Source organism: Cornus florida, unplaced genomic scaffold (assembly GCF_030987335.1).
Source record: "Cornus florida cultivar Cherokee Brave unplaced genomic scaffold, ASM3098733v1 CherokeeBrave_3.0.0_Hap2_Chr08, whole genome shotgun sequence".
In the NCBI taxonomy this organism is placed as follows: Eukaryota; Viridiplantae; Streptophyta; class Magnoliopsida; order Cornales; family Cornaceae; genus Cornus; species Cornus florida.
The window spans coordinates 9,072,635-9,093,387 of NW_026775578.1; the positions used below are offsets into that span (position 1 = coordinate 9,072,635).

Consider the following 20,753-nt stretch of genomic DNA (forward strand, 5'->3'; position numbering starts at 1 on the left):
CGCATAGTCAATCAGCTTATAAAGAAAAGGTGTTTGGAGATCATAGAGGCGCACGAAGATATCATAATTATGGATATTATGATTCTAGGAATTTTCCTCCTAAAAGTTTTGATGGTCTCTTTCATGTTGAAGATTTTTTAGATTGGCTAGAAGATTTTGAGAGATTATTTGATTATATGAAAATTTCAGAGGATAAAAAGGTGGCACTCGCCACATACAAATTGAAGAGAATAGCTTTTAATTGGTGGGAACAGTTGCGGGTTACTTGTGCACGACAAAGGAAAACACTAAATACGATCTTGGTTGGAGATGAAATAACTTTTGAAAGCCAAGTTTCTTCCACTAGATTATGACGAGTGTGATACCCCTCGATTCTAGAGCCACGGGTGATCAAGTCCGAGCACAGATTCGAGAGATATCAAACAATTAATATTTGAACAAGCATTGGAATACAAGATGAATTAAAAATAAATAGATAAGCTGAAAGGAAAACTAAATAATAAATTCTTATTTAAAAATCCTCAAATAAATAATGATTAAAATCCCATAATAAAATCCTCCAATCTTCTGATACCAGTAATTAATTAAACTACAACTCGGGAATCCATACTGTGGACCCCTAATAATATCCTAACTGAAATAACTGAATCGAAAAAAATAATAAATTACTAATGAAGAAGAGTCCTACGTAGAGTCGGAAGAATGAATGGCTGTCTCTGCTCGGCACGAACAATCTCTAAGACGACTGGAACTGACGAACACCTGAAAAATAATGGTGGATCAGGCCCACATACAAGTTCTAATCTACTACATCCCAAACAGAGACCCGATACACGTACACATCCTAATTAATTCAACAATAACTAAATAGTCCATATATAGATATATATACACACTAAAGGAACCTCACTAGACTATAAAGTTGTCTCAACCTAAATAGTAGGTAACATGCAAAACGCACATATAGTGGGCATGAGTACCTAGACCTACCAGGGTACACAACTACGCTATATCTAGCTACACATCCCTGGCAATATACGCACCCTAACCACTAATCCTGAGACTCAAGCTCATATCATGGTGTATAATTATATATTTAAAATCCGTCCTATCCAACCATCAAAAATAAACTATCCAATTATTATTTCAATACTATGTTATCCAACTATTCCGTTGACCTGACACGAATAAGTAGGACTTAACACTGTGGTTAATCCGTTCCCTTATTAAAAAAATAGGTAGGACTTAACTAGTAAGTTAATCCGTCCCTAATATGCCCCCATCCCATAATGGTGCATTAATCCATAAAATAGCCAAATAAAAGTTTCCAATCCAAGAATAATGTAAATAATATTTACATCTAATAATCCAAAAATATGATATAAATCATAAACACATTCTTTGCATTTACTTGAGTAAACATATCAATTTCAAATAGTATAATTTAATTTACAACACAAGAAATTACCATGCATATCAACTAAATTGTACATCTCCATGTTCTGATTAAATTAATTTAAATCTAAACAATTGATCAAAATAATTTAATCCAACAATATTTAATTAAGTTATCCTTCTAACATTAATTAAATTCCATACTTAGCATGTAAACTTAAATCATGCATTCCAATTCCTAATGGATCTAATTAAATTAAATAAATACTTAATTTAGATCCATCAATCAAAAACAACAAATATTAATTTAATATTCTAACATTAATCAAAATAACATTTAAAATATTTAATGCATAACCAATTATTTTTTATGTTTTTCATGTATACAAGATTCATTCTTACTCACCTAATCTAACAGTTTGTTAAATGTTCCCTTTTTCTTCCTCGTGTGGCGTGTATGCCTTAGGAAAACAAAGAAATAAAATAAATAAAATTTCAACTACAAGCCACAATCATCAAACTGATTCACTCAATTGCATGTGTTGCGTGCATAATCTTTCTCCCTCCTCGTTCGGCGTGCCTCCATGAAGAAATTTTTTAGTCACACAACTGATAAGCATGAGTTAGTTTATGTTTTTTTTGCACAACACTGATTCATTAATCTTTCGTGTGCATTCCTTAGGCATAAATAAATTTTTTTGATTTCATATTTATATATACACAATACTGACACATGTGAGCATTAATTCAAGTAAAATTAAAACAAATTAAATTAACAACCAAGGTCACCAACAATGTCCAGTTCATCATAAAAGAATAATCAAAATCCATTATTAAAGCACAAACTGAAATTTCTAAATTAATCCATGTAATTTGATCCAATCAATTTATTTAAAGAACCTAGAATTAAAATAGCATGCATAGGGTATGAATCAAATGAGAAGAGAAGAATTAAAACTTGCCTTTAGGGATTAGATAAAAAACCCTAACCTCCTTCTTCCTTTTCTCTTCCTTCCTCTTCCTTCTTTCTCTCTCTAAAATATAGTACGTAATATATTTTCTAACCTCTTTCACAACCCTATAATTATATATTTATAGTCAAATAAAATAACACTAATCTTTTTCCCAATCCAAGCCAAACTAATAATAAAAATAAAATAAAATCTAAATACTAAAAAGGTAACTAAAATATATGGTACGTATAATCTATGTGTAATCCTTTTTATATATAATATATAAATATATATGACTTTCCTTATATATATATATATATTTATTTATTTATTTATTAAATATACATATACATGGGTAATTATCCGTACCCATTAAACCCCTTATCCAAGTAGTCCATAGAGCCCAATTAGTTGGTCCATTACTACTATCCATATCCAATTCCCTAAAAATATGAAAATAAAAATAAAATAAAATAATTAAATTCTTAAATAAATACACATCATCACACACAATTTCATTTAAACAATTAAATCAATTAACACATTTAAAAAATAATTAAATCAATTAAACAAGTAAACAATTAGCCAAGAAATCAACTAAATAATTAAATGCAATTAAAATAATTTTTAAAAAATACCGAGACTATCCTTTTAAAATCAGGGGTATTACAACGAGTATGAGAAGATCCAATTTATGCTATACCAGGATTACCGATGGAGGTGTACAAAGGTTCAAGCCTTTGCCAATTCATCATTATCTCAAACTCAACATCCTCCTCCAATTAAAAGGTTTACACAACAAGAAAAAATCATACCAAAAGTTGTACTTGTCCAAGAATTGCAATCCCATGGTAGTTCCCAAGAATTGGAGAAAAAAGCAGAAGATTGTGATAAAAGTAAGCAACATGGATCAGTTGAAGATGGGGAGAACGAAATTTCTGAGTTGAATGTACATGTCCAAGTGGTCATACATCCAGTCAGTGAAGGATCATCTATTTAGTCTGACTATGAAGACAAGGACGTAGCTGCAGCAAAGTCTATTCCTCCATGTGACTTCCAGCAAGCAATAGTATACGTACACCAGCCACAGACAGCAGGAGAAGAGAGAAAAAAAAATAATAAGTACTGAAAATAATGAAGTTGTGGCTGGGGCAATATTCAGTAAAAATAATGATAGGGAGATCGAAGAATTAATCCTAAATAAGCACCGAATCTGATGTGGTTTTGTCTACCTCATTTAATTAAACAGTTTTCAAAATATAATTATTTAACAAATGACTAGCCAACCACGTTAGATTCGATGTTAATTCAGAGATTCCTTTTCAATTTTCTTATCATTACTCGTTCGGTAAAGGTTGCATGACAGCAATAGTTGTTAGTGTAGACATGGAGAATTTACGAAGTATGGTAACTGATTGTGTTATAACTGACTCAAAGAGCAGACTAGTAATGATAAGTGCACACGTGGCCATTATTGTTGCTAATGGTGTGCATGAGGGTAAGGAAGATGATTATACGAAACATGCTGCATTAGTTAAGGTGACAAGACTTGAACTACCCAACAAGTGCCTCACAGGTACTACCAAAATCATTGAATTACAACGTTTGGGCAATTATATTAGTGGTCATCTTTCTCATGGGGTTGGACAGTTCAAACGGAATTGGGTATCTGAATTTCTCTACAATTGTCCAACGACAAGAATGACTCCTAAATTTTGTCACCATTCTAATTTGATTTTTCTGAATTTGGAGTCCATTGAAGTGGGTCAGAATAATTTCTTTGTTGTCATTGGGTATGCTCAAAGGTTGAAAAGACTTAATTTCTTTCTTCTTGAGTTGCCAAGGGAAATTGACAGGCTGTCTGTTGTTAGTTTGGATGATTTGCTTTGCTGTCCAATTTTTAATGATCTTTGTGTTAAAATTTTAATGATCTTTGTGTTAAAATATGTGATGGAGGCATCTATGACATGATGGACTTGATGCGTCTTCCATTTATACACGCTACCATTGAATGGATTTACACACAAAGAGATATCAGTAGCAATGGATTTGAGTTGATGATTAAATTGGGAACTTCAATTGGAAAAATGGGGTTTTTTTGGAGAAGAAAATCAAAAGCTTTGGTGTTTGACAAATATTGAGACAGCAAGTGTTTGGGTTTTTGAGGATGCGAGAAGTAAGGAGGTTATTGAGGTTCACATTCTTTATGGAGATGTGGACTTTGTTCAAGGTCATCTACAAAGTGCAGTGCATACCACAATTTCTTATATGACAATGGGCTATAGCCGAGACTTCCATCAACTTGATCTAGACATCAAAATGCATCTGACGAAGGGTTCTATTGACGTAAGCGGAAGCACCTTGAATTTACAAGATAGGTGTTTTGAATTCACAAAACGAAAAGAGAATTTTGAGAAATCTGATATATTATTTGATAATTGAATGAATAAAAGGTTAATTCTGCACTTAGCAGTACAAATATTTAATAATAAAAGAAAACCTAATTCTAGAAGAAAACTAAAACATAAAGAAACCTAATAGCAAAAGGAAAACAATATCTCAAAGAAATTAAATAAAACTACACGTCCTATTAAAAAATATATAAAAATAAAATAATTAAAAAATCTAAATAATAAAACGGTCCTACGTCAGCTCTTGTAGCTATCATCAAAATAGTCAAAGATATCAGGTTTATGGCAGCTAAATTTGAGTCTTGTTCCTTTGATTTTGTGTATAGGAATGAAAATATTGTTGCCCATGCATTAGCAGCTTTAGTTTCATCAGTAGAAAAGGGTTTTAGGTTGTTGCAACCCATCCTTTCCTCTATTCTCTTGGTAGCTGCTTGGGATTGCAACCTCTTGTTAATTAGTAATATTAATATTCAATTAGTATGAAGAAAAAAAAATTAATAATCACCCCTTTCGTGTATATTGGAAGGCGGATGAAAAGGTTAGATATCACCCTCACATGAGATATGGAGCTCACTCCCTTGTGAGGTGATCTCCACCATTCATTATGTACTGGAAAGAGAATTCCGTTTTCATCAAGGGAAGAGTAGCAAGTAGACAAATCGTTATCCCAATGCTAGAAAATAGATACAATGAGATTGTAGCACATCTTTGTCATTAACCTATGCAAAGTAGGGGTGGCACTTAGGCGGGTTGGACAGGTCGAGGGTTAGCTTACAACAGGCCCAAGGTTCTAATACCTTACCCTGTGCCAAGTTGAAGTTAAAAAATAAAAAATAAATAAATAAATAAACCATTGCGTCATACCGAATCTATCGAATCATTCAAAATTTTAAATTTATCAAATCATTCAAAATTTTAATAACCTATTAATAAATAAGATACATAAGCGTGACATAAAATTAGAATTACTCAAATCACCAAACAAGTATTTTTTTCTTTAGACTTTGGTTGATTAAAAATTTAGAGGAGTTAATAATATTCCTTTCTATTTTGTTTGCCTTTGGGCCCGTTAGGCTTCTTGCCCTGCCTTGGGCCTAAGCCCTCTTTGTATAGTTTCGACGAAAGAAGTAGGGTTTTTCTTTAGACTTTGGCTGATTAAAAATTTAGAGTTAATAATATTCCTTTCCATTCCGCTTGCATTTGGGCCCGTTGGGCTTCTTGCCCTGTCTTGGCCCTAAGCCCTCTTTGTACAATTTTGACTGGGGGATGGGGGCGTGGGAACTAAGGACGGCAACGGGGCGGGTTTGGAGCGGGTTTCCCTAAATCCCGCCCCGCCCCTTTTAATTTTTGTCAAGTCCATGCCCGCCCCGAGACCCACGACGGGTTGGATTTTCATAGCCAACCCCGCCCCGTTAGGAAATACTGTGCCCCCGTGCCCGCCCTACTAACAAATTTTTTTCTCCCACTTTATGCAAAGCCTAGGAATGACACAACATAAATAAAATTATGTATCCTAATAAAAATAAAAAAAATAACATGCACATAACATAATTCAGAGAACATAATAAGCAAAAATAAAAGTTTAATACAACCAAATCACAAGAAGTTCTAAGCTCCAACTTCTACTATAACCAAAACAAAAGCAAATTTAATACCAAGTTTACATCCCAAATTAGGATTGTAAGTGATGGGTAATTAGGTAAGCCGCTAAAATAACTTATTAATATATATATATATATATATATTAAATATAGTTATATGCGGGGCGGGGCGGGGCGGGGCCCCTAGAATATGTATATTGAACCCTTACCCTCCCCGTGACCCTCGACGGGTACAAAATTTGTATCCATGTCCGTCCCAACGGTATAACAAGTGTTCCCATATCCGTTATTAACGAGGCAGGGCCCCGGCGGGGCGGTAAAAATTGACATCCCTAGTGGAAACTCAAAATTTTATATTCTTTATTATTTTTTTTTAACTAAAATTAAACTTTATAATATTATTTTAAAATTCTGCAGCAATTATGTCAAACTTTAAGGTAATATTTATGATACATTGATACGATAAATCATATAATTTTAACTTTATTTTATATTAACAATACATATAAAAAATTAAACTTTCTTGCATTTTGAGTTGTTTGGATTAGTAAAATCTTTGTCCAAAAATTTCTCTCAAAATAAATTCAACTCCAAAGTTTCATCTCAATTATAGTGAAGAGTACTTGCTCACGGCTAAAACCTTTTTTTTTATTTTTTATCCGAGTTAGAGTTGTTCGGGTTACGTTCAGACTTACTCATCAAGCATAACTTTTTCTAATATTATATTCTATTATAAAACGTGAATGGTACTCTCTGAAAAAGTTTATATTCATGCAATTTAAAGACGATATTGGCTTAATCTGATTAAACGGGATCTAACTATTTAATCTAGCTCCATACTAAAATGTTCAATTCGACTTCTAAAAATAAGAAAGTACGTAATTCGTTGATTACAACTTAATTCTGATTTGAGGTCGTATCAAGGTGAACTTTTTACGCATTATTCTTTTGGTCACCTATTGGGAGAGAGCAAACACGGTTAAGTTAAAATTATCTTAATATATCCTTTTAGATATTCATCGATTCTACCTATCCAAACAAGACAAAAAAATTGACCATGAAAATCAAAGTTTACTATTAATAATTGTCCGGCCAGACATTGTCCTATTCTAGCCGGATTGATACTATCCACGTTTAATATAAGACAATTTTCAACGCGCGTTAAGCTCTGCCATGACAAATTTTCAATCCGCTTACTGGCTAAGTAATTAAGGTTAAGGGTTGTCACAAACCCTGCTTTTTTGTGTTTGGCCAGGAGGAAAAAAATGAAAAGATTGTTTTAAATTATTCATTATCGCCAGGATTAACGTATCCAATACTCTATTTTTATTATTAAAAAAATTAGACCATTGGACACGTCATGGCCAAATTAGATTTTTATAAATTTGGTTTCTACGAAATTGGATTAGCTAATCCAAGCATTCAAAACTCAGTGATACAAAATTGAACATGGAGGTCTGTGATCTAATGGTGATTCCATTTTTTAAAATCTAAAATGTAGGGAGTTTGAGTCTCTTAAAAAAATAAAATGTGGGAGTTAATTGCATGGATTAAAAAAGATTCAAAATTGAATGATTACACAAAAGGGATTTGGATTTTCTTCCGCCACATCTGTTTCTTGAATTTCACAGACTTCAATTCGATGATTCAAATTCTATTACGTCATTTATTCTTTGTTTATATTGAATGATTAGAAGGGATTTGGAAATAAAAGAAAAAGAAAAGATTTTGAAAATCATGTTTAGGTAGCTTTTAGTGAAGAGAAAAGAAAGAATTGAGAGAGAAAAGAAAGGATACTGAATAAGTAATATTTTCATAATACCAAAACTACCTTCTTATAATATTTTACCCCTATTTTGTATAACATTTTATAAAAGGATTATGATAGTAACTTAATTCTTAACCTTTCGTTTCTTTTCTCTTCTCTATCTTTTTCAAATAATAGTACTATTATTTTCTTTCTTTTTCCTCATAATTTATTCAAAATATTAATATGCTTTATTTTCTCTTATAACTAATGTTAATTTTTCTTTTTGTTTCTCTAGTGTTTATCCAAACAAAGCCTATAATTTAGGAAGTCATTTTTAACATAACTCCCAACATAAACTTTAATGAGATCATAATTTCATTTAATTCATATAATTAAAGGTGTGACAGGTTAAGATGAGTACTCATAAACTAAATTTTAATTATTTTTTATTTTTTACATGTGATGCCTAACTGTAAGTAAACTCTTATTTTATTTTTACTTTTTATAGTATGACCGGCCGACCATCTTGGCCTTTTATTAACGAATCTACTCCCTCTACATAATGATAAACGGCCCCTCTCCTTCTTTCTACAACTCCTCCTCTCTCTCTCTCACAATCTCTCTCTCTCTAGACTAGAGTAGGAATAGGTGCATTCGCTTTCTCTCTTTATATCTACAGAGGACTAATTAATGGGGGATAAGGCTACTTTGGAAAAGGCGAGAAGAGAGCTAGAAGAATTGTATCTGGGAGTCCCAGATGACTCAGTGAACCTCACCTTTCAAGACCTTGCTGATGTCAAACAACTACATGAAAAGAAAAGGACGTCCCAGATGGACCCCATTTCCGAAACCAATCCAAAGAGGGAAGAACCATCAGTGCCGTTAACCAAATTTACTAGCTTCCACACCAGCAGATCAGACGGCTTAGAACAACCGCCTACACCTACACATCACCACTACCACCACGGTAACAACGATGGTAACCATCACCACCACCAGCACCACCATATGGGTGGAGACAATGGCGCGCAAGGCGGCCATCGTTACACGCACCATCATCGTAGTGATCATCATGGAAGTCCGTATAGTCCCAGAAGGGACTTCGGGTTTGGACATGCAGATGACGTTAGCGTGATGAGCACGGTTTCCGTGAACACAATTCAGGAGAGAGGTGGACGACACCGCCCTGGGATTCCTCACTCCAAAATATGCACCATCTGTAGTGTCTATATCTATATCTTCGGTCATCGATGCCTGGTACATGCATGCATACATATATATATATATAGAATAATATCTAGCATATATCTTCAATGTGTGTGTGTGTATATATGTATTGTGATTTGAAAATTACTTGTGTGCAGGTATGTGGAAGAGTGTACTGCAGGACATGTGTAAGCGTAGGCATGGGAGAGATGCCGGAAGGAAGAAAGTGCGTCGAGTGTTTGGGGAGAAGATTCAGCCAAAGGTAGTAATTACAGTAACATTTAAGCATTTTTAATTGCATTATCAAATACATTTAATAAAAAATAATAATTTTAAGGTCGAATATTTTAGCCTATTTAATACTTTAGCTTCAAATATGGTTTATGTTTTGATCCCAGGTCACGCTATCAAAAGCCTTAATGGCTTCAGCTTAATGAATGGATTAGAGTATTCTGTCACTTTTAATTAGGAAAATAAAATAAATATTTTTACTGAACTATACAATCATGTGACAATTAATAATTATCATATACATTTAAAAAAAAAAAATTATTCTTTTAAAAAATTGACAAAAATACTTATTAAATTCTATTTATTAAAGTAACTACAAAAACAGACTCATTCTAATTAATATTTTCAAAGGTTTAGAATAGAAACCAAATCATGTTACATTATGCATAAAGAAGATAATTTGAGATGCATCAGCTAGCTGATGTGTACGTCAAGAATACATGACCAAAATCCAACTCGGGTCAGAATTTTGAATAAATTAATACAATTGATTAAATTAAAATGATAGTATTAGATACAATTCATTGAGCTTAGTTAGGTCTTTTCGAATCTCCTTAGTTTATTCTAGACATGATGGCCTGGCCTAGTAGGTCTTGAATTTCTCCGATTACAATGATAATCGACGTCTTGTCAACATTAACGATTTTATCAATTAATTAGTATCTTGGATTAAACGATTCATGTACACGTGGCTGCTAAGGATTCAATAATATGATTAAATTAAGAATAGGCCGGCCAAAGCCGGCAAACATTAATGCGTGGTCCTCACCAGTCACCACCAACCCATACATGTTTTACTTTGACGACAAAGGTTACAATATATATTTGAAATTCTTATATACCTTGTATTAAATAAATTTATATTTGTCTGAACAACCACAACTATATATAAAATAAAAAAAATTAAAAAAGATTAAATAAATTCTCCTGAAAATAATGAACGAGTATATATATATAAATTCTCCTGAAAATAATGAACGAGTATATATATATATATATATTACTAGTTTCTTATTTTTGTAGTTCACTAAAACATGCAGGTACATACAAAGAGCAGGACACGTAGGTTGTTGTATGAGGTATCCTAGCACGGTGAAGCAGCAAGAGCTCAAGTGGGCGGAGAAGGGGCCGAGGAGGAGCGGCGATCGGGGTTATGGCCGGAGCACCGTGATGTCATCAAGGTCAAGGAGTCCGATAACCCCTAGAACTCCCACCAGGGCTCATGCTACTAGCAGTCCTCCATCTTTTGTCATGAATTCACCTTATTCGACTCATTCTCCTACTAACCATCCTATCCCTTTTTAAGTAATTTACCTTAATATTGGTGTGGAGGAGGTTCCTCCTCATTGGTTTCCAGACAAGTATTTTTTTTATTATTATTATTTCATATGGCCATTATTAATGTCGTTGCTCGATTTTACTTGTTATATGTTATCTTTATTTATTAATTAATTAATGAGAAAAAGGTACACTTGTTTTGAAAAAGAAATATTCAGGAGTACCAAGTTCTAGTTAGTGAATGATCAATGGTTACAGTTACGGATCTACTATGAGTGACTCTCAGTAATGGCAATTGCCACCACTAATTTTTTTTTTTTTTTTCTATTATACCCTATTAGTTTTTTATTTTAATATATATACTTATAAAAATTTATTATTACTCCCACTAAAATTGAAACTTGTCTTATTTTTATAGATTAATGGCATTCACTAGTTCTTTTCTTTTTCATTTTAATTAACAACCTACGAGTTTACAACAGTTTAAATTTCAAATGTCCATTATATCTATCTTTTTCTTTTCTTTTTTTCCTTCTCAAGATTAACTCTATTTTTGTTTATTGGAGAATGAGATTCATATTTCACTTTCTTTACTCATCTTTTCAAAAAATAAATAAATAACATAATTACCCTTTAAAAATACATTCACACACCACAATTATTATTAAAAACAATAAATAAATAAAAATTTTGATTGCCCTCCCTTTTAAGTGTAATATTTTCATAAAAAGAAATTTCCAAAAATAAAAATAAAAAATGTTGATAATGTTGGTTTTTTTATCTTTTTTTTAATAATACATGTTTTAGCCTGAGTCACATATTTTTTCTTAATGTGTGACACTCAAGCTCCGCGCATTTGTCAAAATACTCTCACTTTCGCTCGGATCCCGTTATGTATGTATGTCTGTATATATATATATATACACACACATATGAATTAGTTTCTAACTACTAGTATTATTCCTAGGTTACAATCATATGTAATGGAGAATTAATGTACGGAGTAAGTTTCATGTGAGGAATGGGCCTTGGGCCTTGGGCGGCTATAAATAACTAGTGGGTCTACTCTACTTGTTAGGGATATGAGAAAGGTCCACTAGCAATCAATTACTTTGGTCCGGATGAGACATAAGTGGGCCACCTATCTCCTTCGTGATGGGACGTCCATTGCCCTCACAAACCCAATATGCCCATCAGTGTACCACGTGGCCGTGTTCTAAGGATAGAGACACTCTAATGTGATGACGCCTGTCATTTTAACCAAAAGACAGCCAAATCATATGTCAATACTAGCGGCGGACTAAATGACATTGGAGGCTTGGACTTTGCAATTTTGCCATGGCTGTCTTCTCCAAAAATAAGTTTGTTTTTACTGGAATTGCCGTGATTGACTGAGTTTTATACATGAATTGAAGTGGACTGAGTTTGATATAGATTAAATTTGAATTAAAGTCTATTTTTAACGGGTTTATATTTTAATTTTGAATTCAAATTTTAAAATGGAGTGGACGTGAATAAAATCTTCTCCCACGAATTCATATATAAAACGCAGATCTAACCAAATATGAATCTTAACTTTAAAATATGAACTTAGATTTAAATCACGTAAATCATTTATATTTGGAATCTCAGTAACTCTTCAAACATGTAAGCTAACATAAAATTTAATTTTCTCATTTCCTATCAAAATGAAAATGAATCCTTTGCTTTGATTTTTGATTTTGTTTATTTTCTATTTGTCTTATTACAAAATCAAACCCTCACATTTCATTTGAACTGAAAAGGTGCCATTTAGACTGAGTCATGAATTTAAAAATAAAAACAAAATCACATTAATAAAAAAGTTTCCAAACTATTTATTGAATTCAACCTAAATTGATCAATTCTTTAGCTTAGTTTTGTAACTTGCAAACGGAGATGGTTAAAAAGTATCAGCAATAATTCCCTATAGAACATAACGTATTCTTCACGTTGATGTAGATGGAAAGATGCAGATTAGCACAAATTACAATTCAATCACTTTCAACAGTCTGAAAAATCATAGAGCAGGACATGCAGCTAAGCTTCCAGAGCCCTAATATTTAATTAGGGGCAGGATAAGATCATTTTTTTCAGTAATTAATCAAAATACTATTATATCTAGAATTCTTTATAGTATAATATTACTTAGACGAATCTCAACTTACACATTCACGTGTTTAGATTCGTTTAATACGATACAACATATATGTTGTATAGTAAAGAATCCCACTCCATTTGTCCCATGCCTAAAATAATTTGAAGAATTGAAAGCTCACCAAACCAAACGGTCCAAATGTTACTCTACCTTTCCCCAATAGAAAATATCTAATTTGTCAATTTGTACATCTCTTGTGTGCCACACAGAACTCTTTTAAGTAATTATATGTGGATGGCCACGAGTAGATCTTTAGTCCCCTGGGACCTTCAACTTTAGCAATGGTGGAGCACACGAGGTAAGAGAAAACTCTCTCTCTCTCTCTCAAAATTCAATTCGGCCAAGAGAGGACCACATTTTATATCAAGAGGCCAATTGATTTGGTGTTCTATGGTCCCAAAATGTTCATGATAACACCAAATCTAAAGTAGTCATTATTCATTCTCTCCCTTATCCTTTGTGATCAAGTTGATGCCTTCAACATATTTCTATCTTGTTGGAATCCTTCCAACATTTTTTCTTTTTTCTTTTTTAATTTTTTGGATTAAAGATTAATTCTCCCTCCCATCCACTAATGTCCTTAAGACCTAAAGAAAAACAAACATTCCAAATGGTAATCTCTCTCTCCCACAAATAGTCCAATATATATATATATATATATGCATCTTATATCTATACTACATCTTGATGCAAGCACATCTTTCTTGATATAGTAAACCCCATTATGTAGTCTGATTCAGTTTCATAAATCCATAATACTTCCATTTTACAGTTCAGGGTGTGAAAAGAGAAGAGAATCATATTTGGTTCGCAATTGAGTAAAGTCCAAGCTGAAATAAGGCGTCAGTATTGAGTTCCATATTTGGTTTCAACATATTTATGTGTTGTGTGGTCTACATGATGGTGAAACAATACCACCTGCATCGCCTCCTCCTGGACTCCGAACTATCGTCGGCCCTGCCAACCAACAGATCAAGCCGGACTGCGGGCCCATACGCCGGAAATGACAACTTCGACAACAACATGGTCATAATTCTAGCAGCCTTGCTGTGTGCATTGATATGTGCTCTTGGGTTGAACTCAATTGTGCGTTGTGCTCTACGGTGTACCCCAAGGTTTGGGTTTGAGACTCCAGATCAGGTTGGTGCCCGTTTAGCGTCGGTGGGGCTGAAGAAGGATGCGGTGGGTCAGATTCCGGTGGTGGTGTATAATTCCGGAGTCAACATTGCGGCAACAGACTGCCCAATTTGCCTTGGAGAATTCGGTGAAGGAGAGAAGGTCAGAGTCCTGCCCAAATGCAATCACAGTTTTCATGTAAAGTGCATAGACACATGGTTAGTGTCACACTCATCGTGTCCAACATGTAGGCAATTGTTGTTTGAACATCCATCGAGTTCTAATATAGAGGTGAGTGTCAGAATTTAGTCATTGACGGTTTGTTAGACTATTCCAAATGGTTAGGAAAAGACTTCACGTTTGGAAGCGCTAGATCGGTGTATTGAAATTCTCCGGTTACAAATTTAAACCTCCGATTCAATGCTTTCAAAACATTAGTTGAGTTGAGTTGCAGTCGGATTTGAGCTTGGCTATGGTGATCAGAGTTCGTAGGTGAGTAAATTTAGCTGATAGGAGATGTGCAAAACCTTAGTGCAGAGGCTTAGTTCTGTTTATTGAAGAATTTGTGTGTTGATGATTTGTTAAAGATGTCCAAATACATTATAGCATGTCACTAGTTCACTTGTATACATTTTTTTTTTTTTTTTTTTTGTTGTTGTTCTTTTTTGGCTTTCAATTCCTTATTAATCATAAGACTTTACCGTTGATAAATAATTATAGGACCAAAAAAAAAAAAAAAATTGCATCAATAGAAGATGAAAATTTTGATACTTTAAAGCAACTCCTCTAGTCTGAGCTTTTATTTTCCAGACATATATCGGCCATTGACAGGCTAACTCTGCCTCAGATCAGAATATTTCAGGCAATCAAAGGATCTAAAATTGTTCCAACTTCGAATGACCCATTAAGTGATGACAATTTGCCCAAGTACCTCAATTCCATCTCGAATTAATGACTGTCTTTGTGGGTTTAAACTTGTTTGCTTGCTCTGTTTTGGGCAGTCTCATAATCTTGTTATTATTTGGGGTAAATTTATTAATCTCATTTCATCTATGAAGGTGGTAAATATGTATATATATGAAGTGTTTCTCCCAAGTACCTGAATTTAAATAGTAAAATTGAACCCAAAGAAAAAATATATATTAAATCTTTTAATAAATGAATCTCACATATCAAATAAAAATTGGTGACGGATATTTTTCAATTCACAAAATACATGTATTTAAATGAACTCAAAGTCAATTTCACAATGTCCATAAGAAAAAGAAAAATAAAAATCAAACTACATTGGTCACAAAAATGTTCATATAAAATACGGAGTTTTTGAACTCCTATCCTTCTACCAACAGGTAAATGGTGCATGATTATGATTATTATTTTTTTAGTTATTAAAATACAAAATATGTAAAATTATTTTATTGTGACATGAATGTTACCATTCAAAATAAGAAAATAATATATATATATATATATATGATCCAATACATCTAATCCTCTTGAACTCTGTAATGACTTGAGTACGGTGATCTAGCTTTTGTGCAAGCCCATGCTCACTCGGCCTAAATCAATTTTCTTTTATTAATTTATTTTTTTCTCTCTTTTTTTTTTTTTTTTCTTTTTTTTTTCATTTTTGGGAATTACCCTGCATGTCCAATCAGGTGTCATTTAACGTATCTTTCTACAATTTAGGCTGTGGCAACGGGAAGGAGAGAAGGGAAAGAATTTGCAATTCCGACCTTCCATTCCTTCCCTCCCTCCCTCCCTCCCTCTCTCCTCTCCTCTCCTCTCTGCAATGAGGAAAGGAAGTAATTTCTATCAGAAAACTCAAAATTGATCTTTTTTTTTACCTTTACGCCGTGGAAACTGGAAGAAGCAGGGGAAAAAGAATTCATTGGCAATTCCGTCCTCTGTTTCATCACTGCAATGAGGAAGGAAAATAATAGACATATGGGTTAGGCAATGTCGACGGAAATGCAAAACCCAGCAAGCCCTAACCTCAATAACCCCAATTCCAATTCAAACTCCTCTCAACACGCTTCCAATTACCCATCACCAACTACAGCTACCGCACCCCCATTCCCAATTCACCATGCCGCCGTCTTCAAAGGGTCCCAACACCGGAGAACTCACTCCGACCTCGATTACCGGATTCCCGACGACGAGATGGGTTTTTCCGGCCGACCCTACAATGGGTCTTCCTCGGCCAGCGTGGAGGAGGCCGGGTCCGTGGACGAGCTGTTTGCCACGTATATAGATGTCGAGAAGCTTGGGGAAACCGAAGGGAGCGGCAGCGGCAATTCGGCGGAGCGGAATGGTTGCAGCGGCGGTGGTGGTGAGGGAGAGAAAAATATGAGTAGGCACATGAAGCATGGCAATTCAGTGGATGGGTTGTCGAAAAGAGGACAGGGCGCGTTTGGTGAAATAAGGGAGTCCAGGAAAGCAATTCCTCCTGAGCAATTGGCTCAGCTTTGGTCAGTCGATCCTAAGCGAGCAAAGAGGTTGGATTTTTTTTTTTTTTAGTTTTCATTTGGTTTGAGATTTTTGTGGAATTAACAATATTATTAACAATGGTAATGTTTAAATTACATGTAACCAAACCAAAAAAAAAAAATTCATTAAAGTTCAAATGTAGCTTTTACTTTTTATTGACGACAAAAAAAAAAAAAAATGAATCCCTCTGTCCTCAATCTTGTATAATTATATATAACTATCCGAATCATCCTATTCTTTGATGATGATAAAGAAGCACCTGGATTAGATCAGCCCAAAAAAAAACAGAAAATCCCTATTGGTGGGTCACATTGAAATGGTTATACAATTTATGGTCAATTTGTAATTTACGCTCTTATTCAATATATTTTTTTTATTATCTAGTATTATAATATTGTTGCTAGAAATAACCTAATTAATATAGCTCTGAGTGACTATTTTTTAAGAAGAGAATGAGATATAATAAAGGGAAATTGTGTTGAATGTGCTCCAAATCTTGTCTATGCAAGACAAACTTCACTTGTTTGTGAAATTTGACCTACAAAGTTATTTATCTTATGACTTGTATTAGCTTGGAATAAAGTTTCTGTTTTGAATCAGGTCCAACTGTACAAGTAGTTTCTACTACCATTGTCTACCTCTAAAACTAGCATACACAAGTTATAGGATTTTTAATTATATGTTGAATGAGAGTAAATTCTTTATATGCAAGCTTATGTATTGATCTTCATAAAAGCATATCACTTGCTAATATGAATATCATGCATTTTTGGAGTTTCTGCTCATGTGTTGGTGTGTGAAATTCAGAATTTTGGCAAATCGACAGTCCGCTGCCCGCTCAAAAGAGAGGAAGGCTCGTTATATTGTAGAACTCGAGAGAAAAGTTCAGACCCTTCAAGAAGAAGCCACCACACTTACTGCACAACTCACATTATTCCAGGTATGTCTTGACAGATTAAGTTTGTAATATGTTTGTCCAAAATTGGTTTATTTCATTATGAAAATTGCAGTTTATTCTGAATTTGTAATACTTTATTTTACCTCAATTGTGATTTACATACACACACTACGCTCCGTCTGTTGATGCATTCTTGCTTTCTCATTTAGAGAGACACGGCTGGCCTGACTACTGAAAACACAGAACTTAAGCTTCGGTTACAAGCCATGGAGCATCAAGCTCGGTTCCGTGATGGTAAGTTCATGCAAACTTCAGTACTATTTTGAAGATTACAAAAAGTAAAAAACAGTTGCTTCCTATTGCATTTTTCTTGAATGTGCATGTGTTGGTCTGCGAGGGGCATTTCCTTTTGTATGGAAAGTTAGTAACATTTTATTATGTTCTTGCCAGTGGTGAAGATAAGCATCTCTTCCATTGTGTGTGCATGTATGTGATTAATGTTATATTTATTTTATTATTACTTCCATTGTTAATTAAGCAGATCTAGAACTGCTATTATGACTATGAAAAGTGACATTCTAATTTGATTTTTTTTTTTAATTTAGTGATTACATTGAGGTTTACCTTCTGGTCTTGCACAACAAACTTATATATCAGTGGTGGACTCTCATCAGTTCTCTTTTACAGCGGTAGATAGATATTTGAATGTCTAATATATGTTGACCAGCTTCTTGAACATGATGAGTTCATGCAATTTTATCCAGCAATCTGTTTTTTGGACAAACTTCATGAACATATGGATGTTAGATTTTTTAAATAAAATTTTTGGTTCATTTTAATTGATTTTACTGGGAAATTTTGATTATTATGATGAATTGTTATGCACACAGCTCTGAATGAAGCACTGAAGCAAGAAGTTGAACGGCTGAAGATAGCTACTGGGGAATTAGTTGCTCCCTCGGAATCATTGAACTTGGGGATGCACATGCAATACAGCCCCTCAGCCTCACCATCAACCCTTTTCTCACTTCCACAACAACCAGCACCTGTTCTTTCCCAGTTGCTGCCATTTCATAGTGACCAGCAGCACGTCGTGCTACCTCACCACCTGCATCCAGAACATTCCCAGACCCTCGAAATTTTACAGAACGATCCTCTCAGCTGCTTGCAGGGGCTAGATATCAGTAACAGAGGATCACAAGTCGCGGAGACTGAAGGTTCTTCACTTTCTGCTAGTGAAAGTAGCTCCACCACATCGTAAAAAGCCAACAATTGGTGAAAGTAGCTCCACCACATAGTAAAAAGCCAACAATTGGTCGAGGCGGTGCCTTCACAATAAAACTGTCTATAGGCTTGCATCAATACAAATAGAGAAGGTACAATTCTTTTGTATCATTTTTTTTTGGCTCTGCGTGTATATCTTGCTGGGATCAATTCTTAATTCTTTTATTCTTGGGGTTTTTCACAAGAAAGGAAGCGTCCTTAAGTTTTATTCACTGCGCTCACCAGTTTTCTTCGTATTTGACATGGAATTTTGTTTTTTTTTTTTTCTGGAACTGAGCTAGCAAAAGTCGTTTACATGATGCCAACCCAACATATCTTGTTGGAGTGTGTAAACTTCATGTAATTACCATTGTTCTTTTGTGAGGTTTGTTGAAGTGTATTGAACCATCATAGATCATTCCAACAATGATGATGTATGTTTCATTGTTACCCCATTGCGAAAATTCCCTTTTAGATTTGAATTTAAAGTATTATCAGTTGGTTTTTAACTCGTGCCACTATCCATGTATCTAAACCACAAAACTATTAATTCACCATGCTCTTTCTGCTTTAGACATGCACACTCTACTATGTAATGATTGAACCGTTTCAAATTTTCGAAAAAACTAGTCTTCAATTGTTCAAATTAGAGTATAGAGTGAAAGTGCTGAAGCGAGCAGGCATTAATGTTATTATTATAAGAGTATTAATGAAAGTGTTTACGAAAATTTAAAAGGATGCTTACCTATATATAGGTATCCGAGTTTTATTTTCTAGAATTCCCCACCTAAATATATTCAAATCTACAAACTCTTACTCTTCTATAATCTTCTCCAATCTTCTCCAATTTATCATTTTTTACGAACTCTTCAATGTTCTAGAATTATTTATATCTCTTTTGGAAATATATATAGCATAAGAGAAATTTAAAATAAAGAGTATTGAAATGAAAATATACGTGTCATTGAATTTTTAAAAGGCAGCTTTTAAACAAAACAATATTATATGTGAACATACTCTTTTTTTTTAACATTTTTGAAACAAGAAAAGAGAATTGTGAACACATACTTTACTATACTTATACCGTATTTTAACTCTTTTTTTTTTGATAAGGTAATCTTTATTATGATAAATATGGTAAATTGTATTTTTGTTTTTTTTTTTTTTTACATAGGAAATTGTTTGTTGATCAAACTAATCTCAAGTTAAGCGAAAAAGCCTCTTGACCTAGCTACCTATAACCACCGCCTAGTGTGGCTAACCGCTTCTATCCGACTCACAAGTCACAAGTGTGAAACTAGCTAATGCTACTTATTTCCAACGTTTAGAATCAATCATATTCACCCCTCTACTATTTGGTTCCCTGAGGTTCGATTTTGACCAATGAATTGAGATGTACTAAATAATTTATTTAAATTTTTTAAAATATCAAACAATTATCTCAACTTAGTAAATAAATAATAGGGTGAAGTGCAGAAAACTCCTATTTTAAAAGTGTGCTAATAATTTCCTATTCTTTGAACATTATACGAAAACACCCGTTTAAACACAAATCTAATATAAAATAATGTTACAATGCTTTTACTCTTTTGAAAATGTCCAAAAGGATGTGTACGCTAATAATCACATAGTAGAAGGTTGTTATGTGCACATTAATAATCTCAGTGGTTTAATTCATTAAGCCTATACTTCTTAAACTTAATCTAAAAAGTTTTGTGGCTACGTTTTTCATTTTGTTGGGTATTTACATGAAATAAGGCTAGATTTGATCCTATTATGAGAGAAAGATTGTTCCTTGTATGTACAGAAAGCAAAGAAGCAAAAATCAAGACAAGAAGAGACTATAAAAATCCACTTTTCGGAAACACCAAATGAAACGGACAAAAGATTGTGCCAGTTATAAGTCAGACATTGATTAAATTTTC

General features: G+C 33.6%; 2 protein-coding genes across 3 annotated transcripts; both read left to right on the forward strand.

The window, feature by feature from the left end:
- The first annotated feature begins 13,276 nt into the window (after positions 1–13,276).
- Positions 13,277–14,819, forward strand: LOC132269260 (RING-H2 finger protein ATL74-like). Of its 2 annotated transcripts, none has more exons than XM_059770395.1 (2): positions 13,277–13,359; positions 13,834–14,819. In XM_059770395.1, the coding sequence occupies exon 2, from the start codon at positions 13,941–13,943 to the stop codon at positions 14,484–14,486; it is 546 nt and encodes a 181-aa protein (XP_059626378.1). In that variant the 5' UTR covers positions 13,277–13,359; positions 13,834–13,940; the 3' UTR covers positions 14,487–14,819. The 2 variants fall into 2 exon arrangements, with proteins under 2 accessions (XP_059626378.1, XP_059626379.1); XM_059770396.1 differs by lacking the exon at positions 13,277–13,359 and adding an exon at positions 13,370–13,674.
- A 195-nt stretch (positions 14,820–15,014) lies between these two features.
- On the forward strand, positions 15,015–19,115 carry LOC132269259 (transcription factor RF2b-like). Its single transcript, XM_059770394.1, has 4 exons — positions 15,015–16,675; positions 17,475–17,607; positions 17,775–17,859; positions 18,456–19,115. Exons 1-4 carry the CDS (start codon positions 16,137–16,139, stop codon positions 18,824–18,826), a joined length of 1,128 nt encoding a protein of 375 aa, XP_059626377.1. The 5' UTR covers positions 15,015–16,136; the 3' UTR covers positions 18,827–19,115.
- The last annotated feature ends 1,638 nt before the right edge of the window (positions 19,116–20,753 follow it).